Raw genomic sequence first — 22622 nt, forward strand, 5'->3', positions numbered from 1 at the left:
TTGGGGCATCCTCAAGCGGAAGGTGGAGAAGCGCAAAGTCTCGAATATCCGCCAGCTCCGTGATGTCGTCATGGAGGAGTGGAAAAGCATTCCAGTGGCAACCTGTGAAGCTCTGGTAAACTCCATGCCCAGGAGAGTTAATGCAGTTCTGGGAAATAATGGTGGCCACACAAAATATTGACACTTCAGGAACTTTCACTAAGGGGTGTACTCACTTTTGTTGCCGGTGGTTTAGACATTAATATCTGTATATTGAGTTATTTTGAGGGAAGAATAAATTTACACTGTTATATAAGCTGCACACAGACTACTTTTCATTGTGTCAAAGTGTCATTTTTTCAGTGTTGTCCCATGAAAAGATATACTTAAATATCTGCAGAAATGTGAGGGGTGTACTCACTTTTGTGATACACTGTATATATATATATATACGTATATAGTGGGGAAAATAAGTATTTGATCCCCTGCTGATTTTGTAAGTTTACCCCCTTACAAAGATTTGAACAGTCTGTAATTTTTATGGAAGGTTTATTTTAACAGAGAGAGACAGAATATCAACAAAAAATCCAGAAAAAAAACATTAAATAAAAGTTATAAATTAATTTGTATTTAATTAAGGGAAATAAGTATTTGATCCCCTACCAACCAGCAAGAATTCTGACCCCCACAGACCGGTTATGTGCACAAAAGGCACACAAATTAGTCCTGTCCCTGTATAAAAGACACCTGTAACAGAATCAGTTTCTTCCATTCAATTCTCTCGACCACCATGGGCAAGACCAAAGAGCTATCAAAGGACGTCAGGGACAAGATTGTAGACCTGCACAAGGCTGGAATGGGCTACAAGACCATCAGCAAGATGCTTGGTGAGAAAGAGACCACTGTTGGTGCGATAATTCGAAAATGGAAGAAATACAAGATCACAGTCAACCGCCCTCGCTCTGGAGCTCCATGCAAGATCTCACCTGGTGGAGTAAGAATGATTCTGAGAAAGGTGAGGTCAGCCCAGAATTACACGGGAGGAGCTTGTCAATGATCTCAAGGGAGCTGGGAGCACAGTCACCAAGAAAACCATTAGTAACACACTTCGCCGTAATGGATTGAGATCCTGCAGTGCCCGCAAAGTCCCTTTGCTCAAGAAGGCTCATGTACAGGCCCGTCTGAAGTTTGCCAATGAACACCTGAATGATTCAGAGAAAGCTTGGGAGAATGTGATATGATCAGATGAGACCAAAATTGAGCTCTTTGGCATTAACTCCACTCGCCATGTTTGGAGGCAGAGAAATGCCCAGTGGGGATGGTGTTCTTGGGGTCATATCCAGCATTTCTCTGCTCCCAGCTCCCTTGAGATCATTGACAAGCTCCTCCCGTGTAATTCTGGGCTGACCTCACCTTTCTCAGAATCATTCTTACCCCACCAGGTGAGATCTTGCATGGAGCTCCAGAGCGAGGGCGGTTGACTGTGATCTTGTATTTCTTCCATTTTCGTATTATCGCACCAACAGTGGTCTCTTTCTCACCAAGCTTCTTGCTGATGGTCTTGTAGCCCATTCCAGCCTTGTGCAGGTCTACAATCTTGTCCCTGACGTCCTTTGATAGCTCTTTGGTCTTGCCCATGGTGGTCGAGAGATTTGAACGGAAGAAACTGATTCTGTGACAGGAGTCTTTTATACAGGGACAGGACTAATTTGTGTGCCTCATGGGCACATAACCGGTCTGTGGGGGTCAGAATTCTTGCTGGTTGGTAGGGGATCAAATACTTATTTCCCTTAATTAAATACAAATTAATTAATAACTTTTATTTAATGTTTTTTTTCTGGATTTTTTGTTGATATTCTGTCTCTCTCTTAAAATAAACCTTCCATAAAAATTATAGACTGTTCAAGTCTTTGTAAGGGGGTAAACTTACTTACAAAATCAGCAGGGGATCAAATACTTATTTTCCTCACTGTATATATATATATATATATATATTTTTTTTCCTTCCATTCAATTCTATACACATCAGCAATATATTTTATGGCGAGAGTGATTGAACGGTAACAACTGCAACAATTCATACAAACGCCAATTACGAAAAAGTTGGGACATTTTGTAAAGCCGTTAAGACTGAGTGAAAGGCTCTTAAGGGAAGTTTATGTTGCAACCCGCAAGAAATATGTAAATAAGCCAGTTCGTCTGTGTGTTTTTCAAACGCTGTTTTCTTAGTCTTTTAACTCTTGACAATAGTAAGATTAGTAAAATGAGAACTGCACCTTTAACAATCATTACAGTGCAAGATTTGCGAGTCAAAGTTCATACTGATTACCACCGCCCTGATCACATATAAACACACTGAAGTAACAGAAAGGTACCAAACTGTTAAGGAGCTTCAACACTGAAGCTGAACTTGTAGTTTGAACATGGGGCCATTTCTGCTTTTTTGGAGTTTGCTAGGATCGACTCTACTAATCCCTGCAACAGCAGACCAAGGTAAGACATTCACTAAGAAACAAAGTATATTTTACTCGCAATGTTAGATTGTTATACAGTTGCAGCATTGCGCAACTTTACTATGTGCAGGCGAGAGAACTGCAGACGTATCTTCATCCAAGTCAAAACGAAACACGTGCATTCCGCAAATAGTAACAACACTACCACATTTTTGTGGCTTTTTGAATAAACATTAATAATTCACATTTCTGTTTGAAAAATGTGTAAGGATGTTCTGGAGTGTTTTGTATAAGCAGCCCTCCTCACATCTCATCATGAGACAGCATGAGAGCAAGTTTAAGGTCTAGATTTTGGGCTTAGGTGTTTAATAAAATAATAATTTCTACTTTTGTAGTCTAAGGATGGTTTACTTATTGTGTTTTGTGTTAGTCTTTTGCATAATCAAACTTTTACTGACCTTCTAGTGATAGTGTTATTCACTGTCTGTTTTACTACTGCTTTATCTTACAGTTCAGGGTACAATTCAATTTGAAAGGCAGGAAACACCCTGGACAGGTTGCCAGTCCATCACAGGACAGGCCACTATTGTTACTTCTTGTAAAATGTTCCTAAACAATTGGTCTGTGCATTTCTGCTAAAAAGTTTGAACTTTTATCTGTATCTCAGAAGTGATGTGAAACAAGGTCCACAGGTCTTTTATGGTAGACTTTTTTTTAGGAGAGTTGTGTTTTTTTCTGTGTTGTTTTCCCTAGAATGTGAGCACACTAACAAAGGCTTCAATTCAGTAACATTACAACATTACAGTTCATCCCAAAGTTCAATGTCATTGAGGTCAGAGCTTTATTCAGGCAACTCGTGATCTTACACACCAAAAATTACGTCAAATATTTTTTTTTAAATCATTGATTTCATACACTGGTTTGCAATGGGTGTGAACCTAATAAATAGGAGGGGTGTCCACATAATTTCAGCCAAATAGTTTTCGTGGTTATGAGCCAAATTGTTAAACCTGTTTAATTTCTAAATTGCATATGCATTCATTTTTACTTTGTCATTTTTACAGGTCCAGTTGTGCAGACTAAATATGGAGCTCTAAAAGGTGATTACTTAAAGGCTATTGGAAAGGAAACTAATGTGCACAGCTACCTGGGTGTACCTTTTGCTAAACCACCAGTGGGGCCTTTGAGACTTACTGCACCACAGCCTGCTGAACCATGGCAGGGACTGAGAGACGCTACCAAACAGCCTTACATGTAGGAATATACTGTCAAATAAAATTAATCCTAAATGCTTGCTATACATATAGAAATGGTCAACTGTACATCTTTATGTTGATCAGTCAATAATGTTGATCAGTGGTTGCTGAACATAAAAAAAAATGAATAAACTCTTTTACTTCTGATTGTGTTTGTTCCAGGTGTTTGCAAAACAGACAGATTCTTCTGGGTTTTTTGGATTATTTCACTATGGTCATGGAAGTTCCTGAAGTATCAGAGGATTGCCTCTACCTTAATGTTTACACACCCTCTAAACCCAATGAAGATACCAAATTACCTGTAAGTACCTTACTGTACAGCCTTTAAAGTAATTAGACATAATGTAGTAAGATGTTCTCATTTGTTCAAACAGCAGTAAAAACATTACTACTAATAATTCTATTATTATTGCTCCTAATGGCACTACTGTCTCTACTGCTGCTGCTACTTCTACCACTGTACAGTTATTCTACAGCTACAGCGATTACTATATTTTTACTTTTACTACTGCTACTAGTATTATGACTTCTGATGCTGCTACTGGTAGCACTACCTCTACTACTACTCTCACTATTACAGCCACTACTGCAACTGTAGCTATTACTACTACTAATGCTGCTGTTACTTATGCAATTACAATTATGCAGTTATGCAATTCCTATGCTATTACTACTACCACTACTTCTACTACTACTACTACTCCTATTACTACTACTCCTACTACTTCTGTTACTACTTTTATGACTACTACTCCCACTACTTCTGTTGCTACTTCTATTACTACTACTCCCACTACTTCTGTTGCTAATACTTTTACTACTTCTATTACTTTGGCTATTGTAACAACCTCTGAGACTGTGAAAGCGTTGCTGTGACTCTTAATGTCACTGTGACTTCTCCTGCTACTATAATTACCAGTATTGCTACTGTAGTCAAGTCAAGTCAACTTTATTTATATAGCGCTTTTTACAATAGACATTGTCTCAAAGCAACTTTACAAAATCCAGAACCAACAGATACAAAAACCCCTGTTGAGCAAGCCAAGGGCGACTGTGGCAAGGAAAAACTCCCTGAAAATTACAGGAAGAAACCTTGAGAGGAACCAGACTCAGCAGGGCCCATCCTTCTTGGGTGGTCTGGAGGATACTTTAAATAAATACACGATTTACACAAATCATACAAACACAGAATTAAATGATCTAAAAGTTATAACTGGTAATAAATAGATAAATAAATAAATAAATAATAATAGAGTTGTTATTCGCTCTAGTCTTCAATAAAGTCTGTAGTGAGTTCTTGTCATTCTTGGTGCAATTACTCCAGACCCGTCACATCCGGCAGGAGCAGCATAGTTGTCACGGCAGTCTCGACTTTAATCCTTAACCTTGGCGGGTAAACAGGTTTCCATCAGAATGCCCTCGGGGTAAAACAACAGAGAATGTAGTTAATAATGTACAATGCTAGTTGAGTAAAACAGTTTTACAGAGAGTTTTAGACTCCGGCAGCCCTAAATATTACAGCATAACTAAAAGGGAGAGCGAGCAGGTAACAAGGTCATGAAGGCTTTCATAGGACATCAGCGCCCACCTCTCCTACCCAAACCGGAGTGATTGGACAAGAGAGGCAGAACGACAGCAACCCAACATCCCTGATCACCACAAGTTTCTATGACCAAGAACCCCCAAGCTCAGCGCCTTTGTCTATATTAATCAAAAGCCTGAGAAAATAAATATGTTTTTAGTCTAGACTTAAACATTGAGACTGTGTCCGAATCCCGAATAGAGGCAGGAAGGTTATTCCAAAGTTGTGGAGCTTTGTAAGAAAATGCTCTTCCACCAGCTGTGGTCTTTTTAATTTTAGGAACTATAAGTAACCCTGCATCTTGTGAACGAAGTGGACGCGCTGGGTTGTAGTGATTAATAAGCTCACTCAGATACTGTGGAGCCAGACCATGTAGCGCTTTATAGGTTAGTAAAAGTATTTTGTAATCAATGCGGAATTTAACTGGCAGCCAGTGAAGAGATGATAGAACAGGACTAATATGATCAAATTTTTTAGTTCTAGTTAGCACTCGAGCTGCTGCATTTTGAACTAACTGGAGTTTGTTTATGGATCTACCAGAGCATCCAGTTAGAAGAGCATTACAATAATCTAACCGAGAAGTTATAAACGCATGGATCAGTTTTTCGGCGTCATTAACAGATAGTATATTTCTTATTTTAGAGATATTACGCAAATGATAGAAAGCAACTCTAGTAATATTATTAATGTGTGTATCAAAGGAAAGATCTGAATCTATTGTGACACCCAAGTTTTTTACATCTGGGCTGGGAGTAACAGAGAAAGTGTTTAGGTTTAGCACCAGGTTAGACAACTTGTCTCTTGCAGCTTTAGAGCCAACAAGTAAAACCTCAGTTTTATCTGAATTAAGTAAAAGAAAATTACACGACATCCAGTTTTTTTGTCGTTTACACAATCTTCTATCTTACTGATTGTGTCAGTATCATTTGGTTTGGCTGATATATACAGCTGTGTGTCATCTGCATAGCAGTGAAATTTTATGCCATGTTTATGAATAATTTCACCTAGTGGAAGCATATAGAGTGTAAATAATAGCGGTCCCAGTACCGACCCCTGTGGAACACCACACTTTACTTTTGTAGTTTCCGAGCATTTATTATTTACATAAACAAATTGCGAGCGGTCAGTCAGATATGATTGAAACCAAGAGAGTGCGAGTCCTTAAACACCTACTGTATTTTCTAGCCTCTCCAGTAAAATGTTATGATCGACCGTATAAAACGCTGCGCTAAGATCTAATAGAACAAGAAAAGAGACACATCATTATCAGAAGACATTAACAACTCGGTAACTACTTTAATTAATGCGGTTTCGGTACTATGATTGGGTCTAAATCCTGATTGAAATTTTTCATGAATACAATTTTCATTCAAATAAGAACATAATTGTTTGGAAACGACTTTTTCTAATATTTTAGAGACAAAAGGAAGGTTTGAAATTGGACTATAATTAGATAAAACATGTGGATCAAGATTAGGTTTTTTAATCAGGGGTTTAATAACGGCACTTTTAAACAATTTAGGTACATACCCAAGGCTAAGGGATGCATTGATTAATGTAAGCAGGGGCTCTACAATAGCTGTGAGTAAATCTTTAAGTAAACGAGTTGGAACAGGATCGAGTATACACGATGATGACTTCGATGATTTAATCAACACAGTTAGTTCATTTTGGGAGATTGGATTAAAGGAATTTAGTTGGATTAACTCGTTACTATTATCACCAATGCTGCTCAGAGTGAGTTTATACTTAACATTGGCAAGTGACACATTTTGACTCTGAAGTCGTATTTTTTCTATCTTATCATTAAAGAATTTTAAAAAATCATCACTGGTACAGTCGGGTGGTATATTAGATTCAGTTTCATTGACGTTTTTAGTTAATTTGGACACTGTCTCGAAAAGGAATCTAGGATTGTTTTTATTTTTCTCTATTAGGGACGAATAATATGAAGATTTAGCTTTTATAAGTGCATGTTTATACTCAGTTAGAGCATCTTTCCAAGCAATCTTATACACTTCCAGTGTAGTGTGACGCCACTTGCGTTCTAATTTCCGTGCTGCTTGTTTAAGTGCGCATGTGTGGTCATTGTACCAAGGAGCAAGTTTTTTCTCCCTAATCAGTTTAGTTTTGAGTGGGGCTACGTTATCTAAGGTTGTGCGCAGTACGGTCTCTAGGTTTTGAGTTGCCTGATCTAGTTCTTTAGGTTCTGAAGCTGATATATTTGGTAATTCTGGTAGGCAGTTTATGAACGCTGCTGCAGTTGCAGATGTAATAGTGCGCTTACATTTAAAACGATGTGGTTGCTGTATATTATTGGATAGAGACACTTCATAAATTAGTAGGGAGTGGTCAGAAATTAAGTCATTCTGTGGTACAATTTCCAGGTTGTCTATGTTCATACCATAAGTAAGTAGGGCTGGGCGATATATCGAGATTTTATAAAATATCGATATATTTTCATACGCGATATAAGATAAGACAATATCGCATATATCGATATAGATGTTGCGTTCCAGTTAGATCAGACAGTTCGTCTTTCTCTTCTCCCAGTTTGTCTCTGCACATGTTCACCTGCCCCGCCCCTCTCCCTCACTGAACACAACTCGCCCCGCCCCTCTCCCTCACTGAACACAACTCGCCCCGCCCCACCGCTTCACCAGTAATTCCTGCAGGCAGCGATAGCATGGAGACGGATAAAGACGTGACAGAAGCTATCGAAGAGGAGCTGCTTACTAAAAAGAAAAATAATGACTCTTTTTGGAATTATTTGGAGATGGTTCGAATTCAAAGTGTCAGATGAGCAGCAGAATAATGTATTCTGTAGAGAATGCCGAAAACAAGTCCAGACAAAAGGTTCCAGCTCCGTGTACCTTCATTCGTTTTCACTTCAAATCCCAAAGTTAAAAAACAAGAAAACGAGTCGTTATTCGTTTAAAAAACCAATACAAGCGCATGCACGCGCTGACATGCACGTATTTACTTCACATTAAGTGTTGAGGAAGTAATAATAACGTAGCGGTGCGTCTCCTGTTGTTCTGACTCTTGTGTTTGTATATGTGATGTGCAGATATTTGCTCTATCTGTAAAAACAAACATTATGGGGATTTCTGTACTGGATGTTGTACGTGGTTGTGTTAGTTTATACTGGACGATCGCCCGACGTCCGACACGTCATTTATTTATTTATCTTCTATTATAGTATTTCTTGTTGTCGGCCAATAAACAACCAAACATTATTAAATTGCATGAACTAACTCTGCAGTAAACAAGGAGCAATTAAACAACAAATAAAGCTGTTAAATAATAATAAAGTGCATGAAGCAGAACGCTGATTAAAATGCATTAAATGTTGTAATAATTACACAGTAACATGTACGATTAGTTCTGCCTGTATTACAGAACTGAGTTCTATACGGTAAAAAAAATATTAATGTAAATGTTATGGCGACATATACATAAAATAATGTATAAAGTCCAAACATGTGGGGGTGGGGGGTTAACGAGGGGTTTACTTTAACGGGGTTTTACTTTTAATGTCACACAAGCTAAGCCGGAAACCGTGTCATTCCGACATCTTCCCTACACACTCGCTCCCTGCGCCCTATAGTACACTTAACATTCTTAAAGGGCCAGACAATATATTTGTAATTCACATTACACAACAGGAGATGTCTTAGAAAACAACTTTTTTTTTTCTTAGAATAGCTCTTTTTTTTTTTTTTTTTTAAGGAAAAATAGTTCTTGTGTAAAGCTTCCCCAGCATGAATATTAATAAAAGTGCCTGTAAAAAAAATTGGAACATGTAGCTTAGTCTCAGAAGTGTCTTTTTGTTAATTCCTTATGGGATAAAAAAAATATCGAGATATATATCGTATATCGCCGTTCAGCAAAAAATATCGAGATATTATTTTTAATCCATATCGCCCAGCCCTATAAGTAAGTATTAAATCTAAGGTATGTTTACAGCGGTGAGTGGGTCCTGTTACATTTTGGGTGATGCCTAAGGATTCTAAAATAGAATCAAACGCAATTTTGAGTGGATTACACTTATCCTCATAATGAATATTAAAGTCACCAACAATGAAAGCTTTTTTAGTTGATAAGACTAATTTAGAAAGAAAATCGGCAAATTCGTTAAGAAATTCTGAGTAAGGACCAGGGGGTCGATAAACAGTAACCAGTTTAAACATACTAGTTTTATCAGATGAACATTTATTGGTTATGTCAGAGATAAGAACTTCAAACGAGTTTGTTAGGGGAGATGATTTTACAGTTAGACCTATGTCTTTATCATAAATTGTGGCTATTCCTCCACCACGACCGCTAAGACGTGGCTTATGTTCATAACTGTAACCCGGAGGAGATGCTTCATTTAAACCTAGATACTCATCAGGTCTAGCCCAGGTCTCAGTTAAACAAAGTGCACTAAGACAAATTATCTGTAATTATTTCATTTACAATTACTGTTTTGCATGCAAGTGATCTGATATTTAGAAGTCCTAACTTTAGTTTAGCCTTACTAGTGTTTTCATGATGCTCATTTAGATTAATTTTAATTAAGTTATTATGACATACTTTTTGATTTTGTTTTGGCTTACACCTGCCACGGTAAACAGACACAGTCTCAATGGTTTGTGACCTAAGGATTCCGGGTGACGTCCGATGGCGACTCGCAGACAGTCGGTTAGGTCTGTTTGTCTGCTGCCTGGTCTTGGCTCTGGATAGTCATTTACCTCTATCTGCCGCTACACTAACGCGGTGGTAAAGCCTGTCACCTATGCTGCAAGAAATGCGAGCAGCACCCTCCCACGTGGGGTGGACACCATCCCGCTTCAAAAGACCAGGCCTTCCCTCAAAAGTGGACCAGTTATCTACAAAATCAATGCAGTTTTCTGAGCACCATTTAGACATCCAGCGGTTCAGCGACAACAACCTGCTGTAGGTTTCGCCACTGGGTCGAATCGGTAGGGGGCCAGAGCACACTACTGCCTCGGACATCGACCTAGCTAACTCACACACCTCTTTAACATTACTCTTAGTAACCTCAGACTGCCGTAAACGAACATCATTAGTGCCGACGTGGATAACAATCTTAGAAAATCGATTAGCATTAGCCAGCACTTTTAGATTTGCTCTGATGTCAGGCGCCCTGGCCCCCGGAATACAGGTGACTATGGTTGCTGGTGTCTCTATGGGGGTCGCAATACGCACGTGTCGGAGCTGAGAATCTCCTATAACCAGAGCACTTACATTAACAGGCTTCTCAGCGGGTGGCTCACTGAGTGGGGAAAACCTGTTGGACACGTGCAACTGAGATGGTCGGTGCTTTGCCCTACGACTATGTCGCCGAGACGTCACCCAGTCGCCCCGCTGTGAGGGCTCTAATGCCGGAGTCTGGGGTTCTGTACCTGAACTGCTGGCATTCGGGACTGCTACAGCTGAATCTAAGCCCTCACTAGTACTAGTCTGTTCTAACGCCCGAATGCGCCCTTCTAACACTGAGATCTTCTCCGTCAGACTAACAACTAATCTACACTTATCACATATAAAGTTATCACTAAACACGGAGAAGGAATAACTGAACATGTTGCACTCAGAACAGGGATATAAAGCTCCTGCTGGGGCCATAATAACAGTACTTAGCTTTAGAAGATGAGTTGAAGTTGATGTTTATGTTGGTTTCACCGGCGCTTCTGCAGGTGGTCACAGAAAAACGGCTTTAATTCCGGACGAAACAGGCGATGATGAGCTGGAATATAAAACCAACAACCAAACAAACACAAACGCGCTTCGTTCGGACAAAACGGCTGTAATTCTAAAGGAAAACGGTGTTTATGTGCTGGTGTACAAAACAAATAAACAGAGCGCGCTTCCTACGAACAGAAAACGGCTTTAACTCTTCACAAAGCAAATATGTTTAGGTGCTAAAATACAAAAACAAACACAAACGCGCTTCGTTTCCGACAAAACCGGCTGTAATTCTAAAGGAAAACGGTGTTTATGTGCTGGTGTACAAAACAAATAAACAGAGCGCGCTTCCTACGAACAGAAAACGGCTTTAACTCTCCACAAAGCAAATATGTTTAAACGCTAAAATACAAAAACATCCAAACACAAACGTGCTTCGTGCGGACAGAAAGCGGTTTTAATTCTGGATGAATAAAATGTTTATGCGCTGAATTACAAAACAAACAAAACCGGCTTCGTTCGGATGCCGGTAGCAGAAGTTTTCACAAGCACGGATTTACGTTAGTAAACACATGCGTAAACACAAGCGCTTTTTTACGATAGACAAAATAACACTCTATATCAACTACGCGCGAAAGATTAACGTTTAAAACATACGTATATAAAAAGTTATTTAGCTAATGGCTACAAACAAACAAACAACTAGGCTACAGTCTCAGCGTGCGTACTGTAGCTACTAGTACTACTGTAAATGCTGCTGCTGTCACTGTAACGGGACAGAGTGTGCATTGTGAAGTCCGCACCTGCTATATTAAAATAATAAACTACTGCTGGTGCAGTTCTTACTACTACCACTGCTGCTACTAATTTAATTGTTACTTCTGTTGTTTGCTGTTTGTTTAAACTGACATGGTTTCTTTTAAAGTGTATCTGTAAGACCTTTATATTGCTGGTGTGCCACAGGTAATGGTTTGGATCCATGGTGGAGGGTTAACCTTGGGCTCTGCTTCCACGAGTGATGGACATGCACTGGCAGCCTATCAAAATGTGGTCGTAGTGCTAATCCAGTACAGACTTGGCTTACTTGGATTTTTTAGGTAAGATTATGATACCTCTCGATCAAGAGTAAAAGTTCAGGCTTTTGACAATATGTAACTGGATAATTACAGTAAATACTTCGGCAACTAATTGTATATTAAATATACTTTTAACCATATCTTACCATATAGACACTGTATTAGGTTAGTTTTCTATAAACATCAGTATCAGCTATAACTACAAATGAAAAGTCTCATCATATTGGCAATGACTACATATGTACGGTAAAACAGTAATAGCATGATAAATGTCTAGTGCTTATATGTATAGGTTCATAGTTAGTTAACAATAAGAGCAGGGTTAGTTAACAATCAAAAAGCCCAACTCAAAGCATAGTTGAAAAACTCACAAACCATGTAGAACTTCTAAGACAGCATTTTAGGTTCAATTAAAACTGTTCTGAATGCGAAGGTTTGCCCTACTTGTAAAACTTATAGTTTTGTCCATGTGTTCAATATTACTTTATTTTCATATAAACCTGGTGTGGTATTTCATCAGTTTTATACAGTGAGCACGTTTGCCAGTAATATCAAAGAAAAAATTAAACAAAGCTTATTTTTATTTTTTAACTTAAACTTTAAAAATGCATTATGTGTTTGGGTTTAAATTCATTCTACAGAGACTCAGTTGTTTTATGGTTTTTCCTAATTTTAGCACAGGGGATGAACATGCACCAGGAAACTATGGATTTCTTGACCAGGTGGCTGCTCTTCAGTGGGTTCAAGAAAATATCCATAGCTTTGGAGGTGATCCTCAATCGGTCACTATCTTTGGAGAATCTGCAGGAGGAGTTAGTGTGTCTTATAATGTAAGACATCCCAGCACAAAATGATCTATTAAAATGTACTTTTAAATTGCATTGCTAAACACTTTTAAGTTTAGATTGAAAGTTAAGTGTGTAAGAACTTCTTTTTGAACAGATTTTGTCACCATTGTCTGCTGGTCTGTTCAGCTATGCCATAGCAGAAAGTGGCACTGCTGCACTGGATGCACTCTTCACCATCAACCCATTACCAATGGCTCAGGTATAGAAACTTTATCTTCTTTGCCTACTAACTACAGCATTGCTATTTAACTTTATTTTTTTAGTGGCAGTTTTGAATTTGTTATTCTTTTGAGACTCGATAACAGAATTACTTCTCTATTACTTGTCATTTATTACTTGATATCAGTGATATCAAATGCTATGAAAAGGGTCTTAGCTGCAACCTTTTGAACTTTTTTATTGTATAAGAATAGTGGTCTAATGATGTGTAAATTAGAACATGTGTAAATTAAATATTAAATAAGAATAATAGCTGGTATAACAGAACAAAACAGCCCCATTTTTGCAAGACCTCAGACGCTTTTTATATAGAACTTATAATTAAATATGTTTTCCACTTTATCACTTGTTTGCTAACCATGAAATATTTTATTAAGAAAATAAATATTTGATTATTTCTTTCTTTTTAGCATGTAGCAAATTCATTTGGCTGTGACACCTCCAGCACAAAGAAGATTGTTGATTGTGTAAAGCAGTGGTCAGAGGAGGAACTTTTGAAGGCTGCTGAAGGGGTGGGTTTTAGAGCTGTAAAATTAATTACATTTGTATAGTTATCTTAATAATTCCTAAATGTAATTGCTGTGCCATAACAAAGCTTTTATGGTGTAATACTGTCTTTCTTTGTTAGGATATACTCAGCGTGTTTAAAGTTACTGTTGATGGTAAATTCCTCCCAAAAACTGTGAATGAACTTCTTCAGAACAAAGAGTTCAGCAAAGTGCCTTTTATTACTGGGGTATCTGATGACGAGGGTGGATTTAGCATGCTTAATGTAAGTAATGTTTCCTTGTGTGGCTGATCACAAGATAAAACAGTGTCTTTTCTTCCTGTTTTTGAATGGTTCATTGGATGTACAAATTCTAATGACAACAAAAACCTTTTCTTATAGTCTCTTTTTCCTCCGGGATGGACTGACGGAATTGACAGAGACCAAGTCGTGCAGTTAATGCCTTACATTGTTTCAGATGTAAGTAATTGTAATTCTGTTCAGTCAAGTGTGTCATTTACTGTGTTTTTACTTTGTCACATATCTGTGAGACATTAGTGTCTATTATACAGTATAATTCTACTTTTTTTTAAAGTAAATAGAGATAAGGTCATCCATTAAAAAATAATTTAGACGTATGGAATTTCAAATACAACCCCAATTCCAATTAAGTCGGGACGTAGTGTAATACGTGAATAAAAACAGAATACGATGATTTGCAAATCCTTTTCAACCCATATTCAATTGAATACACTACAAAGACAAGATATTTAATGTTCAAACGGATAAACTTTATTGTTTTGTTGCAAATATTCACTCATTTTGAATTTGATGCCTGCAACACGTTCCAAAGAAGTTGGGACAGGGGCAACAAAAGACTGGGAAAGTTGAGGAATGCTCAAAAAACACCTGTTTGGAACATTCCACAGGTGAACAGGTTAATTGGAAACAGGTAAATGTCATGATTGGGTATAAAGGGAGCATCCCCGAAAGGCTCAGTCGTTCACAAGCAAGGATGGGGCGAGGTTCACCACTTTGTGAACAACTGCGTGAGCAAATAGTCCAACAGTTTAAGAACGTTTCTCAACGTGCAATTGCAAGGAATTTAGGGATTTCATCATCTACAGTCCATAATATCGTCAAAAGATTCAGAGAATCTGGAGAAATCTGTGCAAGTAAGCGGCAAGGCCGAAAACCAACATTGAATGCCAACATTGTTGAACATACGCTGCCATCCAAGCAAATCTTTTTCAGGGACGTCCCTGCTTATTTCAGCAAGACAATGCCAAGCCACATTCTGCACGTGTTACAACAGCATGGCTGTACATCAAGCAAGAATGGGAAAGAATTCCACCTACAAAGCTTCAACAATTAGTGTCCTCAGTTCCCAAATGCTTATTGAGTGTTGTTAAAAGCAGAGGTGGAAAGTAACGAATTACATTTACTCGTTTTACTGTAATTGAGTAGTTTTTTTGTGTACTTGTACTTTTTAAAGTAGGTTTTACAACCAGTAATTTTACTTTTACTTAAGTATGTTTTGTATTAAGAATTGTAATTCACTACATTTTAAATAACATCCGTTACTGAGTAAAATAAACGCTAAAAAAATCGCGTCTGGGAAACTGCTGCAGTGAATTCTGCGTTGGAGAGTCAGATCTTTTGGCTCGGTTCCTTTTAAAGAGCCGTTCAAAGAAATGGCTCTTCATTCTTTTGTTCAGGAAGCGAGAGGCGCTACTGTAACTATAATACAGCCCCGATATTAATATCAATGATGAACAATCATCTAATTCAAACAACACTTAAATGAGAAAAAAAGATTGTTGGCAAAAGTATACAAATTGACAACAAGTATATTTTCATAACAAAAATAGTTTAAAATAAATGCAATAAATCATCTGTTGTATAACTTGTAGCCAAACTTGGCTTACATTTCAGTTCATTACATTCCGCTCGGTAATACGTGATAGAGAAAAAAACTACAGGAAAGAGAGAGACATACTGTGGTTGCATTGCATGTAGTTTCAGAAAAATCCTCTCTTGTGCAGAGATGTGCCTGTGTTTGTTTCTGCTAAGCGGAATGGGTGGATTACCGCTGATAAGAAGTGCGCACAAATAATAAAAAAAAATATATATTATATATATATATATATATATATCGGTTCCTTTCATTCATTTTAAAGAGCCGTTAAATAGAATCGGATCGTTCACGAACGACCCATCACTAGTGGTTATACAGTTTGAAAAAGTTTTATGGGATGGTCTGTACTAAAATGACACATTACACATCCCTAAATGTTGTAAATGTTGTATCAACATGTTTTTTTCTATTATATTTGAATAAAAAACAACTATTGTGAGATTTATATCCACTTGTCACCCTCTCCTGTTAAAAAAAGTAACTAAGTAACGTTTACTCTGAGTACATTTTAAATGAGTTACTTTTTACTTAAGTAGATTTTTAGACTAGTAACTTTACTCGTACTTAAGTAAAAAATCATTAAAGTAATAGTACTTTTACTTGAATACAATATGTTAGTACTCTTTCCACCTCTGGTTAAAAGGAATGGTGATGTAACACAGTGGTAAACATGCCCCTGTCCCAACTTCTTTGGAACGTGTTGCAGGCATCAAATTCAAAATGAGTGAATATTTGCAAAACACAATGAAGTTTATCTGTTTGAACATTAAATATCTTGTCTTTGTAGTGTATTCAATTGAATATGGGTTGAAAAGGATTTGCAAATCATCGTATTGTTTTTATTTATGTTTTACACAACATCCCAACTTCATTGGAATTGGGGTTGTAAAATGATATGTTGTAATTTCATGTTTGAAACCTGTAAATAATATGTTACGCTGCCTGATCTAGGCAGCGAATTATGGGCTCGCTATAACACAGCGCATTAGTGTTATTGGCACACTCGTGCGTTCTGTTCTGTTGTTGTTGCTTCTGAGCGGGACAACGACCAATGGATCGCTGATCCGCCAGCAGGCAGGACTGGAGGACAACCAACCGATCGCTTGGGTTAGGCTGCGGCATCGCCAATCAACGTGACGGATCGGGAAAACAGTAGCGGGACTTATGCTTGAAGAGAGGAGCTGCAACACCTATTCGGCGGCTTTTTGCGCTCAGACTGGCTTTGGCTATCGAGAACTGTGTTGCCGTGATTGGTGCGTGCGTGTGTTGTAGTTGGTGCTTGTTGTGTATTTAGTGTTGCTGTCAGTGTTCTTTGTGTTAGCCTGTTCTGTCCTGCATATGTGTTCATGTTGTATATAGTATTGTAAATAGTCATCACTTATCCAGGGGCGGCTCGTTCATTAGGGCGATCCACCAAAAGGCAAAAGGGAAGAAATTTTTCTATCACATTCAACCAGTGTTAAACTATCTGTGACTGTTCTGGAGTCTGTCTTGCCTCGGAATATCGTAGTCCAATCAGCGTCGAGCTGTGTTCCGTACAGTACCGCCCCTTTTGGGGCAACTGCAGTCTAACTGAAAATCGCCCCGGATCGCTCTCATAGACTCTCATGTTAAAGCTCTTTTTTTCGTACTGCACGAGCTGTAATGCATTTTGAATGACTTCCGGAGGGGCACGCACTTACGTGCCTGCGTCACACGTAATCATTCCTTATTTGGAAACTGAACGAGGTGTTTTGTATTTGTATCAATGGGAGAGAAATGCTGCAGATTAGACTGAGACAGGGCGATATGTATGAAACAGAAGGAAACTGCTGCTACCGTGGGAATTAGAAAGTGTTTGGTTATTATTTTAAGTAGTGTTCACTTTTAGTCCTAGTAATGCCGTGTGTAGGGCGAAAGTAAAGTAACACAAGCAGGGCCGGCACTTCTCTCACTGCCCCCTAAGCAACGCAGTCCAGAACCGGGGCTGCATGTGAGTGTGAAGATGGATAATGTAAAAATGTTGTTTGCACTATTGAGAAAAAATGTTACATGATGTTCTTTACAGTGGGGGAAATAAGTATTTGATCCCCTGCTGATTTTGTAATTTAACCCCTTACAAAGACTTGAACAGTCTATAATTTTTATGGAAGGTTTATTTTAACAGAGAGAGACAAAATATCAACAAAAAATCCAGAAAAAAAACATTAAATAAAAGTTATAAATTAATTTGTATTTAATTAAGGGAAATAAGTATTTGATCCCCTACCAACCAGCAAGAATTCTGACCCCCACAGACCGGTTATGTGCCCATGAGGCACACAAATTAGTCCTGTCCCTGTATAAAAGACTCCTGTCACAGAATCAGTTTCTTCCGTTCAAATCTCTCGACCACCATGGGCAAGACCAAAGAGCTATCAAAGGACGTCAGGGACAAGATTGTAGACCTGCACAAGGCTGGAATGGGCTACAAGACCATCAGCAAGAAGCTTGGTGAGAAAGAGACCACTGTTGGTGCGATAATTCGAAAATGGAAGAAATACAAGATCACAGTCAATCGCCCTCACTCTGGAGCTCCATGCAAGATCTCACCTGGTGGGGTAAGAATGATTCTGAGAAAGGTGAGGTCAGTCCAGAATTACACGGGAGGAGCTTGTCAATGATCTCAAGGGAGCTGGGAGCACAGTCACCAAGAAAACCATTAGTAACACACTTCGCCGTAATGGATTGAGATCCTGCAGTGCCCGCAAAGTCCCTTTGCTCAAGAAGGCTCATGTACAGGCCCGTCTGAAGTTTGCCAATGAACACCTGAATGATTCAGAGAAAGCTTGGGAGAATGTGATATGGTCAGATGAGACCAAAATTGAGCTCTTTGGCATCAACTCCACTCGCCGTGTTTGGAGGCAAAGAAATGCCCGGTGGGGATGGTGTTCTTGGGGTCATATCCAGCATTTCTCTGCTCCCAGCTCCCTTGAGATCATTGACAAGCTCCTCCCGTGTAATTCTGGACTGACCTCACCTTTCTCAGAATCATTCTTACCCCACCAGGTGAGATCTTGCATGGAGCTCCAGAGTGAGGGCGATTGACTGTGATCTTGTATTTCTTCCATTTTCGAATTATTGCACCAACAGTGGTCTCTTTCTCACCAAGCTTCTTGCTGATGGTCTTGTAGCCCATTCCAGCCTTGTGCAGGTCTACAATCTTGTCCCTGACGTCCTTTGATAGCTCTTTGGTCTTGAGGTGGTCGAGAGATTTGAACGGAAGAAACTGATTCTGTGACAGGAGTCTTTTATACAGGGACAGGACTAATTTGTGTGCCTCATGGGCACATAACCGGTCTGTGGGGGTCAGAATTCTTGCTGGTTGGTAGGGGATCAAATACTTATTTCCCTTAATTAAATACAAATTAATTTATAACTTTTATTTAATGTTTTTTTTCTGGATTTTTTGTTGATATTCTGTCTCTCTCTGTTAAAATAAACCTTCCATAAAAATTATAGACTGTTCAAGTCTTTGTAAGGGACTACAAAAATACTTATTTCCCCCACTGTATGTTGTTTTGTCTAAAATATGGTTCTGACTTATTATTATAAAGAATGAAAATAATAAATGTTAAACAGCCTAAATAAAACATTTTGATAATGGTAAAATGGTTAATGGTAAAGCTGGTCTCTCTCCATGTCCAAAGTTATTTGTGAGGGCAAACTGACAGATGACTTAAGATGTTAATTATTTAAGCTTTAATTTATCCATTGAACGGGTCACCTTGGCCATCATCGCAACAATTGCCCCCCCTGAGAGATTTGGCAGGAGCCGCCACTGCACTTATCTCACTTTGTAAATATTTGCACAATCACTATATAAAACCGTAAACCGCATTTGTTGTTGTCCGTTTATTTTCTGGGTTTCCCGTTTAGTTTCCATTTGTAAAATCAGTTTTTTTCTTAACTTCAGTTGTCCTTTAGGGTTACGGCTTTTCCCCCTAGACTGGGTCGTAACAAATAGCAAAACATAAAAGATAAAAATTTTTTACTTCTAGTTATTCAGTTAAACATTGCAGGTCAAATTAGTTAGAACTTTTGTACATTCAGCAACTACAAAATTTAAAAACTTGCCCAAATGAATAAAATCTGTCACCAATTAGTGTAAGCTCATTATCAGTAGTAGAAATGTTGTTTATAGATGTTGGCTGGTGCCATGTGATTATAGGTGGTAAAAATAATGATCCTGTTTGACTAATCTCTTGAATAAATTATTGTTAATACAAAAATTCATATAGTTCTCAATGCAGTAAAGTTCTTATTGTTTTCATTTTTTAATCTTACATGTTGAAACTCTTAATTTGTCATGGATCCCTGTACATATATAATAAACTGTATTTTTTCTGTATATGATTTTTCTTAGGTCAGTGAAAAATGGGTTCATGAATTAATTTTAAACGAGTACCTGGGCGTCACAAACGATCGCATCAAGATCCGAGATGCCTTCAGAGAAATGTATGGCGACTTGATATTTAACATTCCTGCTCGCAAAACAGCAACATACCACAAAGGTAAAATGCATTTACATTGCTTGTGAGTTACTCTTTGTGTTGGTAATAAAAATATTAAATTGTAACTTACAGATTCTGGAGCACCAGTTTACTTGTATGAGTTCCAGCACACTTTCAATGAGCTGCAGAAGAAAAGGCCCAGCTTTGCAGGAAGTGATCATGCAGATGAACTCTTTTTTGTTTTTGGTCACTGCTTTATGAATGCACACATTAAGATCAATGGTGAGTTAAAAATACCTTCCTTTAACATTCATGCATCATATTATACATATTGTCAGTGTTAGCACAGCAGATAAAGTACTAAAATAGTGAACAGAAGGTTCCTGGTTCAAGCCCCACCACCACAAAACATAACTGGTTAATCAGCTTTAGTGCTTGAAGAGAAGTTTAGGTGCTAAGTCATTATGATGACTGTCAATTGTCTCCCTAAAATAATGCTTTCTGGCTCAGTTCTACCTTTTATTTTTATTATATATAATAATAATTGTTAATTATTGTGTCTAATTAGATATAAATAATTTCCTCACTTTGTCTGTCAGGTACCTTTACAGAGAAAGAAAATGAACTTTGTCGAACTATGATGGCCTATTGGGGGAACTTTGCTCGTACTGGGTACGTTATTATTAATACTTTTTCTGTTTGCCAGCTATTAAACCCTATGATCACATTAATTTTAGTCTTTTTCTAATTCATTGGTTGGTATTGATATGTCATGTCATGAGAAAGCTCATTCTGAGGCACAATATATACAAGTTCTAGTTATGACTGTTTTCTCTCTGTTATGCGGTCAGGTCTCCGAATGGTCCTGGTCTGACCCCATGGCCTGAGTTTGGAAGTGAAGCTGAGTATCTCGGTATTGGCCTGGAGCAGAAACCTGGCAAGAACCTGAAGGGAAAACACTATACCTTTATCACCGAGACTCTTCCAAGGTTGATGAGTGAGAAAAAAGATGGTAAGGTTATATTGTTGAAGGTCCTTATATAGTTTTAGTGTAGTTTGATGGTGTTACAGATGAGTTGGTGACTCACATCTCAGTATCCTGGGTTTGAACCTGAGCTCCAATTACTGTCTTAGTGTTAGTTAGTAAGTTAGTGATGCTCTCACAGCTGTTGTGATTTCCTCCATTTCATTTCTTGTCAGTTTTACCACCACTTTGTCTTGGTAAGGAACACAGTGGTGCAATTCACTGTGCATTAGGAAACACACTGGACGGGTTGCCAGTCCTTTGCAGGGCACACACTCACACACACCCTGACTGCATGTCATTGGACTGTGGGAGCACCCGTAGGAAACCCACATGGACACAGAGAGAACATGCAAACTCCACACAGAAATGAACCAGATTGCTCCACCTGGGATTTGAACCCAGGGAATCTAACTTTTTTGCTGTAAGGCAACAGTGCTACCCACTGTGTTGCCCTATATATATATAGGAATATACACAGCAAAAAGTCCAGTGTTGAATTAACTCCCACAGAGTTGATTTTAACACTTTTTCAGGGTTTATATAGCTCCACACTCTTAAGAGTTAAATCAACACTTTCAAAATAGTTAAATGTTTAACACCTTGTCAGAGTTCCTGTTTTAACTCAGAAACAGAGTAAAAGTAACTAAGGGAGTACAAACTTTGGCTGAAATTGGACAGTGGTAGCCTAGTGGGTAGAGCTTTGGGCTATCAACCGGAGGATTGGCAGTTCAATATGGCGTCAAAACAGGGCCAAAAGTATTAAGAACCAAAAAGCAGATATTGAGAACCTAAAGAGCAGATTTTTAGTTCATTTTGTATTTTACATTTATGAATAGTCTGTTTTACGCTTTTGACTGCGCTGTTTCTCAATCGTGTTTCTCTCGGTCTCGCTTTCAGTATAAAAATTTTCTCGTTTACGCTTTTTTCTGTGCTTCTCAGTTAAGTTTTTCTCTCGAGTCAAAATTTTTCTCAAATTAGAGTTTTGGCCCCGTTTTGATGGGTGGGCGGGACCTTGTCACTCATTGGCTGCTAGAGATAAGCACCGAGTACCTCCCACAGATATCCTTCATCTCCTTAATCCGGCAGCCTGAAATAGTTCCAGCTCCTCTGAAGGAGATTAAATGTTGTCTGAATTTTCATTTAGCAAGCAGAAGTCAGGAAAGGGTTTTTACAACTTTGTGATCTTGCAAACTTTAGAGGCAACTGCACTCTAAAAATGCTTATTTGGCAACCCAGTGCTGTAAATATCGGACAGAACACACACTTGGTTATTTAAACCCAACTTGTTTTGTTATGTAATGTACTTGTGCTGGTTTGTTTCAACAACCCAACTATAAGGATCTTTTTACCCAATGCTGGGTTAATTTCACCATGAATGTTGTTTACTCCAATGCATTGTTTACTGATGCTGATATGTAAATAATAATACTAATACTGCTACTGTTGCTGCTTCTAATAATAATAATAATAGTACTAAAGTCAGCACAAAGATGTTTTGGGTTTTTTATTATTTTAAATAAATAAATAAATATTAAGTACAACAATGTATATGGATACACACACAAAAAAAACTACATTTGAAAATGAAATCAGACAGATGAATATATTATTTAC

At 38.1% G+C, this 22622-nt stretch overlaps 1 protein-coding gene across 1 annotated transcript in view; it reads left to right on the top strand.

The window, feature by feature from the left end:
* The first annotated feature begins 2371 nt into the window (after positions 1-2371).
* ces2b (carboxylesterase 2b) overlaps positions 2372-22622 on the top strand; it is a 38811-nt gene continuing 18560 nt past the window's right edge. Inside the window, exons 1-13 of the mRNA XM_062991149.1 lie at positions 2372-2472; positions 3497-3686; positions 3851-3989; positions 11925-12058; positions 12714-12867; positions 12980-13084; positions 13515-13616; positions 13733-13876; positions 13994-14071; positions 19894-20041; positions 20114-20263; positions 20581-20653; positions 20833-20993. Of these exons, the coding sequence (XP_062847219.1) occupies positions 2403-2472; positions 3497-3686; positions 3851-3989; positions 11925-12058; positions 12714-12867; positions 12980-13084; positions 13515-13616; positions 13733-13876; positions 13994-14071; positions 19894-20041; positions 20114-20263; positions 20581-20653; positions 20833-20993 (1648 nt within the window). The 5' untranslated portion in view covers positions 2372-2402. The remainder of the gene's footprint in view (positions 2473-3496; positions 3687-3850; positions 3990-11924; positions 12059-12713; positions 12868-12979; positions 13085-13514; positions 13617-13732; positions 13877-13993; positions 14072-19893; positions 20042-20113; positions 20264-20580; positions 20654-20832; positions 20994-22622) is intronic.

Source organism: Trichomycterus rosablanca, chromosome 1, assembly GCF_030014385.1.
Source record: "Trichomycterus rosablanca isolate fTriRos1 chromosome 1, fTriRos1.hap1, whole genome shotgun sequence".
NCBI lineage: Eukaryota > Metazoa > Chordata > Actinopteri > Siluriformes > Trichomycteridae > Trichomycterus > Trichomycterus rosablanca.